The following is a 13521-nucleotide window of genomic DNA, read 5'->3' as shown; positions in this document are numbered from 1 at the left end:
AATTTTATTGAAACAATTTTGAGAAACCCACTTTTATTTTTTTCAGGGTATATAGGTATTTGTTTTTAGACCGGCCGGGGCCCCGACCCCACCCTACCGTATTTATGATGCAAAGGGCGACCACCAAGACAATATAACCGCCGAATTACCAATTCAGGATTTATTTCATTCTGTCAACTCATGTTCTCCTCAATTCTCATTAAAGACGATTTATTTGAAAATGCATTGTTAATGCGGGTAGAAAACAAAAAAGTTTTAGCTACATAATTTAATGACATCGCCTTAATCACGAGCGGGTAGTTGCAGCATTTGTTGAAAGCAAATGTTTTCTGTAAAACAATACAAGTCTTGATAAAGCTTTTTCTGGGGAGGCTGCGCATCGTTTTGTTCTCATGAACACTCCACCATCTGTAACCCGAAATCGCGCCAGCCAACCATTGGAATTGGGTTCAAACTTCCAATGCAAAAGTGACGAATCGATAATGACTGCAACTTCATATCTCCGCACATCTATTCGAAACGTTATAGAAAAACGCCTCTGATTCGTTTCTGTATCATTTGCCTTTTTCAGATTTGCCTTTTCTGAATCTGCTTCATCGTCTGATGATGACAGCAAAATAACCTCAGACTTTCCATTCCATGATGTAATAGTTCCCGATGCCGGTTTTGGCTGCGTGGAAGGCATAATTTGGCAAGAAAATGTAGCAATAATTTCCAATATTACCTCATCAAGATCAGTAACGCTGAAATCTGTCCAAGTTACACCTTCGGAATGTGTCAATCTGATTACTGTTTTCAAACACATATCATGTACAACTAGGTCGAAAAAGCTTTTAAGTGGCACAACTTCGTCTGCATGTAGGGATCCTTGGTCATGACGATAGACGACCCTCAGTAACTCATTTGCACGCTCTTTAATGTCTGTCATACTCATCTCATTTTTCACATGACCTTCATTAGCGGCCTCACTTTCTTCGCTGTTGGTCATACCCATTTGAATGGAGCTAACGGCTCCAAAAGACAAATATTTTACCCTTCATCTAAAAGCTCTAAATAGATTATTTCTATGCCTTTTTGGGGAACTGTATTCACAAAGTTATTTTGATCAATGAGACCGTCAAGCGTATTATCGATTAATTGCAGTTTTCAGAATATCGCCTTACTTCAGGATTCACTAATTCTTGCCAAGTTTCGCTATTATCGTCAGATTTTAAAGTTTTAAAAAGTTTACATTGCCTTAACAAAAGCTATGAACATTGGATGAAATGCTCGCAAACGACAGGCGTGGGCTCAACTCTTTTGTGGCTCACTGGAGAGCGGGGAGAAGAATAAGTTCACTAGTGAGTCTCAAATGAGCTTATTAGATCTTATAGACAACTAGGAAATAATTAGAGAACTAATTATGCATGGACGAATTGATTAGTATACCGCGAACAGTGGAGGGGAGCCCAAGCCCAATAGAGATAAGACAAAACCCAGTTGAGACGAGTCAACGCCCCAGAAATGAAGCTCGACACTAATCAATGCGGTTTTCAAAACAGTTCTCTAACTGTCCTAAAGTAAAGAAATCTGCAAAGAAAAAACAAATGTTTCAAGCCTCGAAATCTTTTAAACTCAACAAAGCACAAGAGCACTGAGCTCAAACGCTCTAATATTTATCGATGGAAAAAACAGTTAGGACGTAGCCAGAAAATTTCGGCAAATAGCCGCCGCTGACCCCACTGACCGCCGTTGGGAGTGAAATAGTTGGAGAAAACTAACGAGAAAAACTGACGATAGAATATTTTTCGAAGTGTACTTTGGTCCGCAGTTTTATTAGATTTACTAACTTTGGTGCATTTAGCATCTAAATTGGAGGACTACAAGCGTAATGCTAACCTCAATTAGTAGAACATTCTAAGGAACTCCGATATCTTACTGCACAAGAAAAGTTGATGATTGCCTAATTTTTTCTATATGTCAAAAAGTGCCCTAATTTGGTCAATCAATTTTGATTGTTTCAGAGGAAGAGGACGCGGACAAGAGTCATTCGTGGAAGGGCGTGAAGATATCGCCTTTTGCACCAAGAATATCCTTCCTTTCAAGCGTTTCTCAGCGAAGTTTCGCTGAACCCTACACTCCAAAAACTGGCTCGTAAAAGATAATTTTACCTTTAGAAAACGATACTTCTCCCCGTCCCACTTCTTAAGAACTTAATGTCTAAGTTTTATCGATTTAACTATATTAGAAGTTGAAGCTGATTAAAGCTTCATAAGTACCAAGCTCAAGGCCAACATTCGTGTGCGCTTAGTTGACCATTTGAAGCCAACAAGCATTCCAAACAAAATTAACATTTAATCAAAATTCTTCCTATACCTATTATCTAATAATGTTTACCTAAGAATGTCTGCATTTTTGCTGAACTAACAAACCGAATTAGTTATATTTATTGTTTATTTAAATGTTTCCTATGTATGTAAAACGTAATAAAGTGAATGCAGAACGCAAAATTGTAGTACACTTGGTGCTACTGAAAACAACTTTGAGCAACACATCAGTTGGTTCACTTATTTACCAATTTTATCTGAATTTCTGTTTTTATCCCATAAGTAGATACCGTTTTTTCGTCCAGTCTGGGAGATGATTGGGACTGCTGCGTTACCTCTTCCTTAGGAGAAAGAGTTTGGGTGTCAAAGCTTCCAGGTCCTGGGGATCGTCTGACACTGCTATCAACGGCCGTGCATTCAACGTTTGCTCAGCAGACACATGGTGCTAGATAGGATTTCATCCGTCAGCCCTCGATTGTCCACGACAGCAAACATAGCTTTCTTGGCACTTTCAAAGTGAAATGCATCTGGTGGATTGAAATTTCAAGTAATCTTGAGTGCCATTTCAGCATTCATATTTTCTTTGTCCCAGCTATTGAAGAATTCTTTGAGTCATTAGCTGCTCCAACAAAATTTGTACCGTGATCACTAAATAATTTTCAGGTTTCTCTTGTTAAGCAAGTAAATAGCAACACCAAAGCTTCAACGATTGTAGGAGGACCTTGACTTCAAACGGTCCAAAGTAATCAATCCTAGTGTTGGTAAATGGGAACACTCGTTCTGCCACTCTCTTAACTGGTAAATCTGCCATAGCAGGTTGAAATTGGGAAGCATCTCTTTTACGAAATTTGCTATGTTTCTGCTTGATTGATCTTAAAGCATTGCGTAATCCAATGATCCAGTAATTCTGCTGGAGGATACCACGTACGTACTCCGTGTCATCATGGTTATATTGGTCGTGGCTGTGTTCCATAAAAAAAACTTAATAACTGGATGTTTTTATGAAAGCAAAATGGGGATGTTCTCTATCGAAATTGAAAGCTGGATGTCTGATCCTTCCTCGGACTCGTATCGTGCCATCAGAGTGAGGAAAGGGCATGAACTTCATCTCTGTGAATTTCCTAGGGCTGACTGATCCATCGTGGAAATGGTCAAATAATTCAGGAAAAACTTCATCTGCAAAATTTTTCAAAGTTTTAATTCGGAAATTGTTATTTCGTCTGATGACAAGTACTCGGAGGAACCTCTCTTCCGTATCCACATACAATCAATGATAACATTTCCAGGTTTTCCAAATGATCCGAATCGGGTGAGTCTGAATTTCTCTGCTTTAACAATATTCGATGGATACATTTAAGACCGTTTGCTTGATGTAACCACGGCGCAGGCCATGTAGATTCAACCTTGGTGAGCCTCCCGGGTTGAATCTACAAGTGATTGCACTGTGATTCCGCTGGTTCCCATATCTGATGGGATTTGAACTCCTTTGAAGTGTCTCCATTCACCAATAGTTCCAATATCTCTGCGACTCAGTTTGCCACAGAAATTTGTTGTTCCTGTGCAAAATAATTAACCAATTAATACTGCCCACTTCAATGAATTACTCTATTCATCATCACCTCCTATTCTTTCAAAAATAGATGTCGGAGTCTTGCACCGAACACTGCTGCATGTAATTCTACCTTGGGAACCTTCATGTGCCTCATTGGCGCTCTACGGCAATAACGAAAGTAATTACAATAACGAAAGTAATTTCACGAGTGTGGATCCTGCACGTAAGCAACTAAATTCACATCTTCCTCTACCGCGTCTGAGAAGACACGCAAAAAGTAACCGGTTGACACTTCAGAGTAAAAACGTCTTGACAACGAAATGTTTGGTATCTGGATTAGTTCTGAGCACCAGTTCAGGAATAGTCGTAATTTTTCATCTGAGAGCTATTTATCCAATTCTTTGCTTTTTTTGTGCCCAAATCTGTTTGAGCAAAAATCGCATCCGAATAATGAAAGGTGAACAGATAACGAGTGGATCGAACACTGATGCACAACACGCTCTGTTATTATCTGAGGGACTCTTTGTCAGTTCGTCTTTATAGTTCCAGTGAGTGTCCCTCCACGGGACATGGCTTCTGCTTCCAAGGTCTTGCTAGTACGGATTTAGCGATCTTCTGATATTACCCATAACTTCGATCGCCTTGCTGAGTCACTTCTTTAGTCCAAAGTCTCCTTTGGTGAATAAATTTCGAAGTTGAGAGTAGATGTGTTTCTTTATCAGAAAAAGAAAATGACTTGAGAAAACCGTCCATATAGAAGTTTCTCTCGATCTGCAATTTTTTGTTTGATGAGCGATGATGGTTTGCTACTCTTTGCAGCGCACAGTTATGCTCCAAAAAAGTGTGTATTATCCTGATACACATCAACAAACTCATACGCTGTTGGTCTCCGGAGAAACCGTAAGCATTTGTCGTCAACTGGACCTGTACTTATTATCTGTATGTAGATGAACATAGCTCCAAAATCTGCGGACAGAGCTACTTCGTGCTCTCTGGACCAAAAACTAATTCTAATCAGGCTTTGTAAAAGATCTGGTCCTGCAAATACCAGTTCATTAGGAGCAATTCCCCTGAACTTTGCTGCCGCATTGCAAGCGTAACGCAATTTATCGGGTTTGTTTGGGTTAATCACTAGATGATGGGGAATATACCATTGCTTGTCTTGCTTCTCTCAATTCATTTTCACTCAGCTTTCTGACGAAACCATTTTCAAAATCAACCATTTTTATTTTGACGAGCTTTCCAAACAATCCATGACCACGATTTAACAAGCCCCGATTGTGTATTAGAGAGAGAGAGAGAGAGAGAAAAGACACTTGAATTACTATCATACAGGTACAAGTACCAGATTAATGTAACAAACATTACATTAATATGACAAAAAGTGTATGGGGAGATGAACAAAGAAGGTAATTTAAAGTAGTTGAGGAGTTCAAATGTAATATACTCAAGCTCCTTGTTCGGGTTTAATACGAACTTAAGATAAACCTAGAAGTTAGTAAAAACCTAAATATTGTATAGCAGATTAAAGTTTACAAGACCGCCAGTGATCATTGACTGATTTAGAACAATTTGTTGTTTGTGTTTTCAGTAACAATTGTTTTAGAGAATATCTGCTCTGTTTTGAATTGAGCAGTTTCTGTTTTGTTGTTCGATCAAGCTCATTCCAAAGACTAGCCGCAAAGCTTCCGTAGGATTTTAATATATAGACTTTTGAAAGTGATTACATTGGAGAACTTGAGAGTGCGGCAATTAAGCTTGAGATCCAAAGTGGGAAACGAAAGGTCAGTGAAAGATGACAGCTGATTTTTAATGAGTTTAACTAAATAGTTGATACACGAATAAGCAAGAAAATTTTCAAAGCAAAGTATATCGTATTTTCTTTTCAGGTCTGATGACCGGTCAAACTTTTTTCTGAGAAAGGCAGTTTTGATACCCCAGTTTAATTACCGATCAATTGAAGATATAGCCTCTTTGGAAATGCTTGTTAAAAGAAGAATAGAATATTCTAGTTGACTGATTAGCAGAGACCGATATAGTAACAGCCTTGTTTCTTTGGGTAAACTACCACGAATTTGGGCTAAAGTTTTAATACTTATCGCTATTTTTTTGAGAGTATGTTTCACTTGTATATCATACTTGAGGTGTTTGTCTAAGTGTACAACTAGGTATTTGATGCAGTGACTTGGTTCAACTTTTTCGTTGCATGAATCTAATGTCATCAATTCGGTTCTTTTTGCTAACGATGGTTTGGAAAAAGTTATGAATTCGGTTTTCTTAGGATTGACCTGAAGGTGGTTGTATTCAAAAAAATGGACTTAAATTTCTAAGCTGTGTTCAAGTTCTTGCTTCGCCATTTGAGGATATACATTGGATGTGAAAACAAGTGTATCATCGGCATATTGATCTATTTTGGAGGTGATTCTTAAATCTCTCATTTCATTGACATAAATGAGAAACAAAACCGGACCAAGGATGGTTCCCTGCGGAACACCTTGTTTAACGCTGATCCAGTTTGAGCTGATGCCACTAAGTTTAACTCTTTGTAAGCGGTCTGTAAGAAAATCGTGTATTAAAGCACAAGAATAATTGTCAAAACCAATGGAGACTAGCTTACTTTGCAAGCGATGGTGGCAAATGGAATCAAATGCCTTTGAAAGGTCTAGTGCAGCGCAAAAGACGCTTTCCTTAGCCTCCATGTTTTGACGTACACATTCGGTGAAGTATAGCAGAGCATCTTTTGTAGATCTGGACTTTCTAAAACTGAACTGAGTTTGGGATAAAACATTATTATCATTGAGGTATTTACTGAGCTGACGGAACAGCAGTTTTTCAAATAGTTTCGATAATGTTGGTGTCACGCATATGGGGCGATAATTCATTGGGTCTTGGGGGTCGCCCTTTTTGTGAACAGGTGTTATATCTGCTAACTTTAAGGCCTTGGGAAACTTACATTGCATTATAGCATTATTGAAAATCAAAGTTAGTACGGGTGCCACAATATGAGCGCTGTCAATCAATGCCCAAGGTGGGATGGGAGATGGCCCACGAGATTTGTCTTTTCTAAGTCGCAGTAATTCATCGGTTACTTCGCGTACAGCAAACGAGCGAAAGCCAAAACAATTAGAATCTTGCTCATGTTCAGTCTCTCTGAAGTTTGGTGTATTTGACCTGGTTAGGTTCAGGCTGCGCTTCGTCACTGGTGAAAGATTTGGTAGGTCGTCTGAATTCTACCAGTTGCCAAACTTCGAGTAAATGCGGGCACTGGTGAATAAATTGGTTGAGGAGTATTTGAGAAGATGCGGTTCTCCTCAACCGGCTCTGGTTTGAGAGCAGGTATAAAGCTTGTAACACGATTATTGGATTCCTGCTTCTCTTAATCGAATATCCTCAATGACAAAAGTTGGTTCTGAATTCCGGTTCCAATTTTCAACGGATTCATAGATTCGGGTATACTCCGAAGAAAATTTTGGTGAGAAAAAACGCAGGGCTTGATCCAGCTCTCTGTTATTAAGATTTGTCTCTACTTATGCGACAAACCAAGAAATTCCGATAAAATTGGTGAATTCGCGAACCAACTGATCCGTATCTATCAAAAGTGGTTTCAATAGCACCAGCTAAACTAAAGTTTGATTATTTCGCGTTCTGAATACACTTTAGTGCGATTTATTTACATAGCAAAAAATTAAGTAAACAATGGACATTCGCGAGTAAACATAACTACATAATAGCTGCAGGAATGAAAAATGCCTCAATCAGGGTTCATTTCTAGCCACAAAGTTGAATGAACTGAAGGTCAATTGCCACAATGAAAATAACTGCAGAGCTAGCCTTATATGAGCTTCAAATAAGTAAATGTCATCAAGTATAGATTAAATGTCTGATCAAAAATTTGATTAATTGTAAAATAAGTCGGAATGCTTGTTGGCGTCAAATTCTCAACTACGAACGCAAAATTAATGGCCTTGAGCATGGTATTGATGAAACATTTATGAGCTTCAAAATCTAATATAAGTAAATCCAAAAAACAGACAAAAGTTTAATGATCCAAAAATGTTAAATTAGCACCACTCAAGTGCCAACTGCTTATCTTGTAGGACCATGTGTTGCCACAATTGGCACACATGTGAAACAACATTACTATAACCTGCAAGAAAAGATTGGTTATAGTCACTCAACGATAACTTCCCGAAGGGGTTCGGTAAGTTTTTGCAAGTGCAATTTTCAACATCAAAAAATCGTTATTTTATTAAAGGTAAAGTAATTTAAACAAAAAACTAACTTAATTTTGGGGGTTTATCTGAGTTTCTTGTTTTTACGCATAAACAGAGACACTTTGGGAATTACAAATCCTTTAACTTCGAAACTTTGTACACTTAGTAAAGCTCTAAAAGCTCATCGGAGACTTCATGCCCTCGTTTTTTACCAGTTCATGCTTATTTTGAAGCCGAAAATTCAACATAACCCCCTCAAATGGGCAAAAAATGCTCTCGGAAACAGATCAAGCTTAAACCTGACAAAAAAGACAAGTTTACAAAAAATTGCCTCCAAATTTGTTCGAGTGCAATTTAAAAGGCTCAACACTTAGTTAAAATTAAAAAATCAAATGATTGGGTTATGCCTCATGAGCAATGATTTAGAACTCGCACTAATAAAACTGAGAGATAAATCACCAGATAAACCAAAACGCTCAAAAATCGAATATGAGTTTATATTTTATGCCGACAAATAGTGAAATTAAAAACAGCCGCCCATTAAGAGATTCATCAATTGGCGCAATTAGAACATATTTGAACCACTTTCTTAGAGCTGAAAAGAACAAATAGTGAAAACGAAAGTCAAAACGCCGCACATGAAAAATAATTTTACTCTCAAAAACTTAAATTTTGTAGAAACACAAAATTCTCACTCGGCTTCAAAATTCGTTTGAACAGAATCACGCTTCAATCCACCTCATCTTTTTGTTTCAGTTAGTACTACGACGCGACTAAAAATACCTCTAACTTTAGAGTTCACATTGATATCAAAAAGACTGAACAGATCTTCAAAAAAAACAACACCATACTATTCAAATCTTTTTCATCATATCAGAAAAATTAGAAATTCTTGCAGAACAGTATTAAGCTCATTCAAAAAGAACAAGTGTTAGTGCTTTATTTTTAAGAGCGCCCTCTACACAATGAATTTATGTCTGCAAAATTGTTTCGGTAAATTGCATACTTGGGAGTCTATTAAGAGGAAAGGCTTTAAGAGAATACAACGCACTCCGAGCGTTACCTGTTCATCACGTTGAGGACGAAAAGTCAAACAGGTCAGAGGAAAACACGGCCAGCCGAAAAATCTCAAACATAAACAACTAACGTCGGGCGAATGGCTCTCAAACAACCAACGCTTGGCTTCGTCGGTAGCTAGCCACGGTTTAGTGAGGCTAGCTCTATTGAACGGGCATGAGGTGAGCGCAGCGGTGGGGGGGGGGGGGGGGGGGGTGCGACAGTGGGTGGGAGGCAACGGGTGCAGGGGCGGTCATAGAGGGGCTGATGAAGGGGGTTGGGCGGGGTTGGTGGTGTGGGATAAATTGTAAAGAACCTCCCTTTACACCAAAAGTGTAAGTCTCCAAAACAAATTCAGTGAATCGCATACTTGGAGACTAGTGAGCTGAAAGGATCTAAGAGAACTTAATGCCTGGTGGACGCTACCTCTTAATACCGTTTCTAAGGATGAAAAGTCAAATGGGTTAGAGAAAAAACCGGTAACGCGAAAAATCGCATTAAAAAAGGACCATCAGGATTAAAATAATTGCTACAAAATTGGAAAAACAGCAAATTTTAAAATATTGCAAAAATTCATGATACTGATATCTTCAGAACCCTTTCATTGTCTCATGAGACTATCCAGTATCCATATTTCAAGCCTTAAAAAGTGTCACTGGCTCAAAAAGATGCATAAACCTGAAACATAAAAATTGAAAAAAATTTGCTAAAACTCGAGTCGTTAAAATATTGATAACCATAAACTCTAGAAACTATGCAGCAGCTCATTTAGAAACCTTGCAGGAGGTAACCGAGTCCCTAGTGCCAGAAAAAAAATACTTTAAGAAAACTTTTTAAAAAAATTGCAAATATCTCTAAAATTGCTACAATTTGTGATATTAGAAACTTTGAAAACATTTCATTACCTCTAGAAACTATGCAGTAACCTAATATCAAACCCCAGAGGTGCCTCTTTAGCTCCTGAGGCGGGACAAAACTTAAAAATGCCAAAAAATTTTAAAAACTTGGGAATTACAAATTTTGTCAGAAAACTGCACAAATTTGTGATATGAAAAAGTTGAAAACTATTCCACAGCCAACAGAAATTTTACACAATTAATGAAACTCATAAGGAACTTACTTTTTGCTTAAATTCGTAAGGCTAAAATGTTGGAAAACATTCGATTACATCTAGAAACTAAGCAGTAAACAATTATCAAAACCTAGAGGAGTTTCCTTGGCTCTGAAGGCTGGACAAGCCAAAAAATGACAAAATTTTTAACTTAAAATCGCAAAATTAAAAAAATGCTAAAATTTGTGACTTTAAAGAAGGTGAAAACGAAAGCATGGCCATCAAAATATTTCCAATAGCTTATTTTGAAATCCTAGTGGAGGTTTTCAAATCCTTAGATTTGAAAAAACCTGAAAAATGACAATAGGTGTCAAAAATTTAAAAAAAATTTCCAAGTTTTATTTAAAAAAAAATGCTAAAATTCGTAATGTTAAAATCTTGAAAAAAACTGCATTTCATCTAAAAACTATGCAGTAACTTATAATCAAATTACATGAGGTTACTTGGCTCCTGAGGCTGGAGAAGCCTAGAAATGACAAAAATTTTGAAAAAACTAGAAAAATTGCAAGTTTTATTCAAAAAAAATTGATAAAATTTGTGATTTTAAAAAGTTGAAAACTAATTATGGCCAATAAATATTTGTCTGTAACTTATTATTAAACCCTTAGGGAACTTTTCGAGCCCCTAGGTGTGGGAAAATGACACCAAATATAAGAAAAATTGCAAGTATTGTAAAAAAAATGCTAGAATTCCTGATGTTGAAATGTTGAAAACCATTCCATTACCACTATAAACAATGCAATAACTTACTATCAAACCCTAGGGGAGGTTCCTTGAAATCTAAGGCCCACAGAACTGAAAAACTGATAAACGGCAAGCATCAAGTCTTGCAAAAGGCTTTATCAACTTTAACCAGCCCAGCCTGTACTTTAGACTGCTCCAACAAAAAAATTCGAAAAATGACCAAAAATTGCAACATTTTGGGTTCAAAAACTCCTAAAAATGACCTTTTAACCTTAAAGCACGGCCTTCCCAGTAGCTTCACCACACTAAGCACTTGAGGGACTACTAAAAGCCGCCAAGGGCATCTAATGAAACTTAATGCCCGCTGGGCGCTACCTGCTTACCCGTTTTTAACACGAAAAGTCAAATGGGTCAGACAAAGAAGCGGTCAAGCAAAAAATCGCACAAAAAGACCAACCGAACTAATATAATTGCTACAAACTTCGATTGAGAGCAATCAAAAGGACAAGACTAATAATATAGCCGTCAAATTTCCGGAAATTAGGGGCGTTGACTCATTTGACGCACATTGGGATTGAAACAAACAAACCGACTAATGTCGGAAGAATTGCTCTCAAACGACAGGCGGGTGGGAAAACATTTCACCCCACAGGGACTCGAACCATTGGCCTCCCGGTCTAGAACCATATGCACTACCGACTGTGCTATTTTGCCCATTTTTGTGCTGCACTGCAACCAACTTTATATTAGTAACAAGCTTTGATTCGGAGTGAGAGCAATAGAGATCACTCAAGAATGAAGAACGAAAGTCTGAAAGTCACTTGAGAAGTCAGAGAAAGTTCTAGAAGAACAGCGCAAAAAATCTCGAGCAAAAAATTTGCATAAAGAAAAAGACCAACACGTTTACAATAATTGCTACGAACTTCAATCAAGAGCAATTAAAAAAAAGATAGAAATTTACATAATTTTTCTGTGTCAAAGTGTTCTCATTTGGTTTGTAAATTCTACATATTCGGTTAGATACTAGAATTACACTTAATTCAGCTTCTAAACTGAAGGCTTTTAAGCATAATACGAATGCCTGCCAACAATCGCTTCAATGAATCTTGATAGCGTAATGCATTATGACTTAATGACCGGGCTTAAGATGTTTATCCCTTTTCTTTTGATTTTGCTGTTTTGAATTTGACCGTATTCACTACATTACGTAATTCATTACGTGAAAGAATTCAAAATCCATTCAGTTGAAACAGTGAGTGAAGTAAGTCACGAGTCAAGCGTGCAAATCGTGACTTGTGCAAACGAAAAAAGTGATCAAAAGGTAAAGCGGATTTAAAAAGAAGAGCGCCTAAACAATAGCCGTTGAGAGGCTGACGGCGGCTATTAATAATTGCGAACAACTTTGTTTGAGAGCAATTAGAAATAAAATCTATCGATCGCTTGAAATTTTGGATCGCACCATTCGTTCATTGGCGCACAAATGCATTTCACAAGGGCATTGCAGATTAGAAGATAAAAAAAACTGAGCGAAACATACAGAACTTTCTAATACAGTGATTCTTTAGAGCTTCAGAGCATTAACATATTTTGGAGCTGTTACATTTATTCGGCAAATCTCGATGGACATTTTGTAACGGGGTAGTAACGGGAGATGTAAAACTCTGGGTAGTTTCTTCATTATCGACAACTTTATTACAGTTCACCTCTCTATGAGTTACACAACTCAGCGGTTTCGATGCAGTTCTGTCAGGTTTTACAATCCCGTGTTGCTCTCGGAGCTCATCTCCAGAACTACTGTCGTCTTGGGTAAAATCTAGTTTAGGCTTCTTCAAAGAACGCGCTGAATTTCCCAAAGAACAACTACCATTATTATAATTTCTAGAGCAGTTCAGCGATTGCATTCCAACAACGCTTGAAATGTATTCGTTATTGTCCTGAGTTTTCGTTGTAGATGACATAGCTAAACTTCCTTTCTCATCTAATGATGTTTTTGAATTTGCGTAAAGAGGCTCGACATTTTTAATTTTTCGAGTTGCACCAATCCCAACAGAATCAACATATGAGCTCTGCGACGGCCTGAGGTCTCTCCCACTAGCAACAAAAGATCGATCTGAAATCTCATCTCTCTCAAATTCAGTATCTCCCAGAGTTCCGCTCACGCTTTCTAATGAAAATCTTGTGTCTATATTTCGAATCTTTACGGCACTTAAGGACTCCAAAATATCTGCTTCTGGTTTCTTGTACAGGAGGTTGGCACGTGCCACTGATAAAGTTGCCATATAGGTTTTCAGAAGTTTTATTGCCATCACATGTTCACCAAAATAAAGATAGAGAAATTTGGCCAGACACGCTTCCTTCGCCAGGACTCCTCGACTCGCTGAAACAAAGGTTAACTATGATCAAAATTGTTTGCTAGTTGAAAGCACATGTATTATTGAATGAGCATCACGAGACTTCAAACGGCGTCAGGATAAAATGCTCAAAGAAAAAATACTCACTGTTCCAAAACAGCCAACATATGCCCAATATTTTTACCCTGTTGTTACCCTGTACATTATTAGAAAGACTAGCATAACCACACCTTATCGAGATCAAGTA

General features: G+C 37.7%; 1 protein-coding gene across 1 annotated transcript; it reads right to left on the bottom strand.

The window, feature by feature from the left end:
* Positions 1-215: 215 nt before the first annotated feature.
* Positions 216-13294, bottom strand: LOC142335254 (uncharacterized). Its single transcript, XM_075383675.1, has 2 exons — positions 12524-13294; positions 216-1011 (listed from the first exon to the last, which is right to left on the bottom strand). Exons 1-2 carry the CDS (start codon positions 13227-13229, stop codon positions 287-289), a joined length of 1431 nt encoding a protein of 476 aa, XP_075239790.1. The 5' UTR covers positions 13230-13294; the 3' UTR covers positions 216-286.
* Between the last annotated feature and the right edge of the window lie 227 nt (positions 13295-13521).

This window comes from Convolutriloba macropyga, chromosome 2, assembly GCF_964194025.1.
Source record: "Convolutriloba macropyga chromosome 2, txConMacr16.3, whole genome shotgun sequence".
NCBI classification, from domain to species: Eukaryota; Metazoa; Xenacoelomorpha; order Acoela; family Convolutidae; genus Convolutriloba; species Convolutriloba macropyga.
The sequence above is the reverse complement of the archived record's forward strand: the minus strand, read 5'-3'. Positions and strand labels throughout refer to the sequence as shown.

What these genes read in the sequence shown, in the direction of transcription:
- LOC142335254 (XM_075383675.1), bottom strand. Translation starts at nt 13,229, where the DNA reads ATGGCAATAAAACTTCTGAAAACCTATATGGCAACTTTATCAGTGGCA. An exon ending in TCGAGATTTGCCGAATAAAT is followed by an intron (nt 1,012 to 12,523) that starts GTAACAGCTCCA and finishes TGTCTTTTGGAG; the next exon opens with CCGTTAGCTCCATTCAAATG.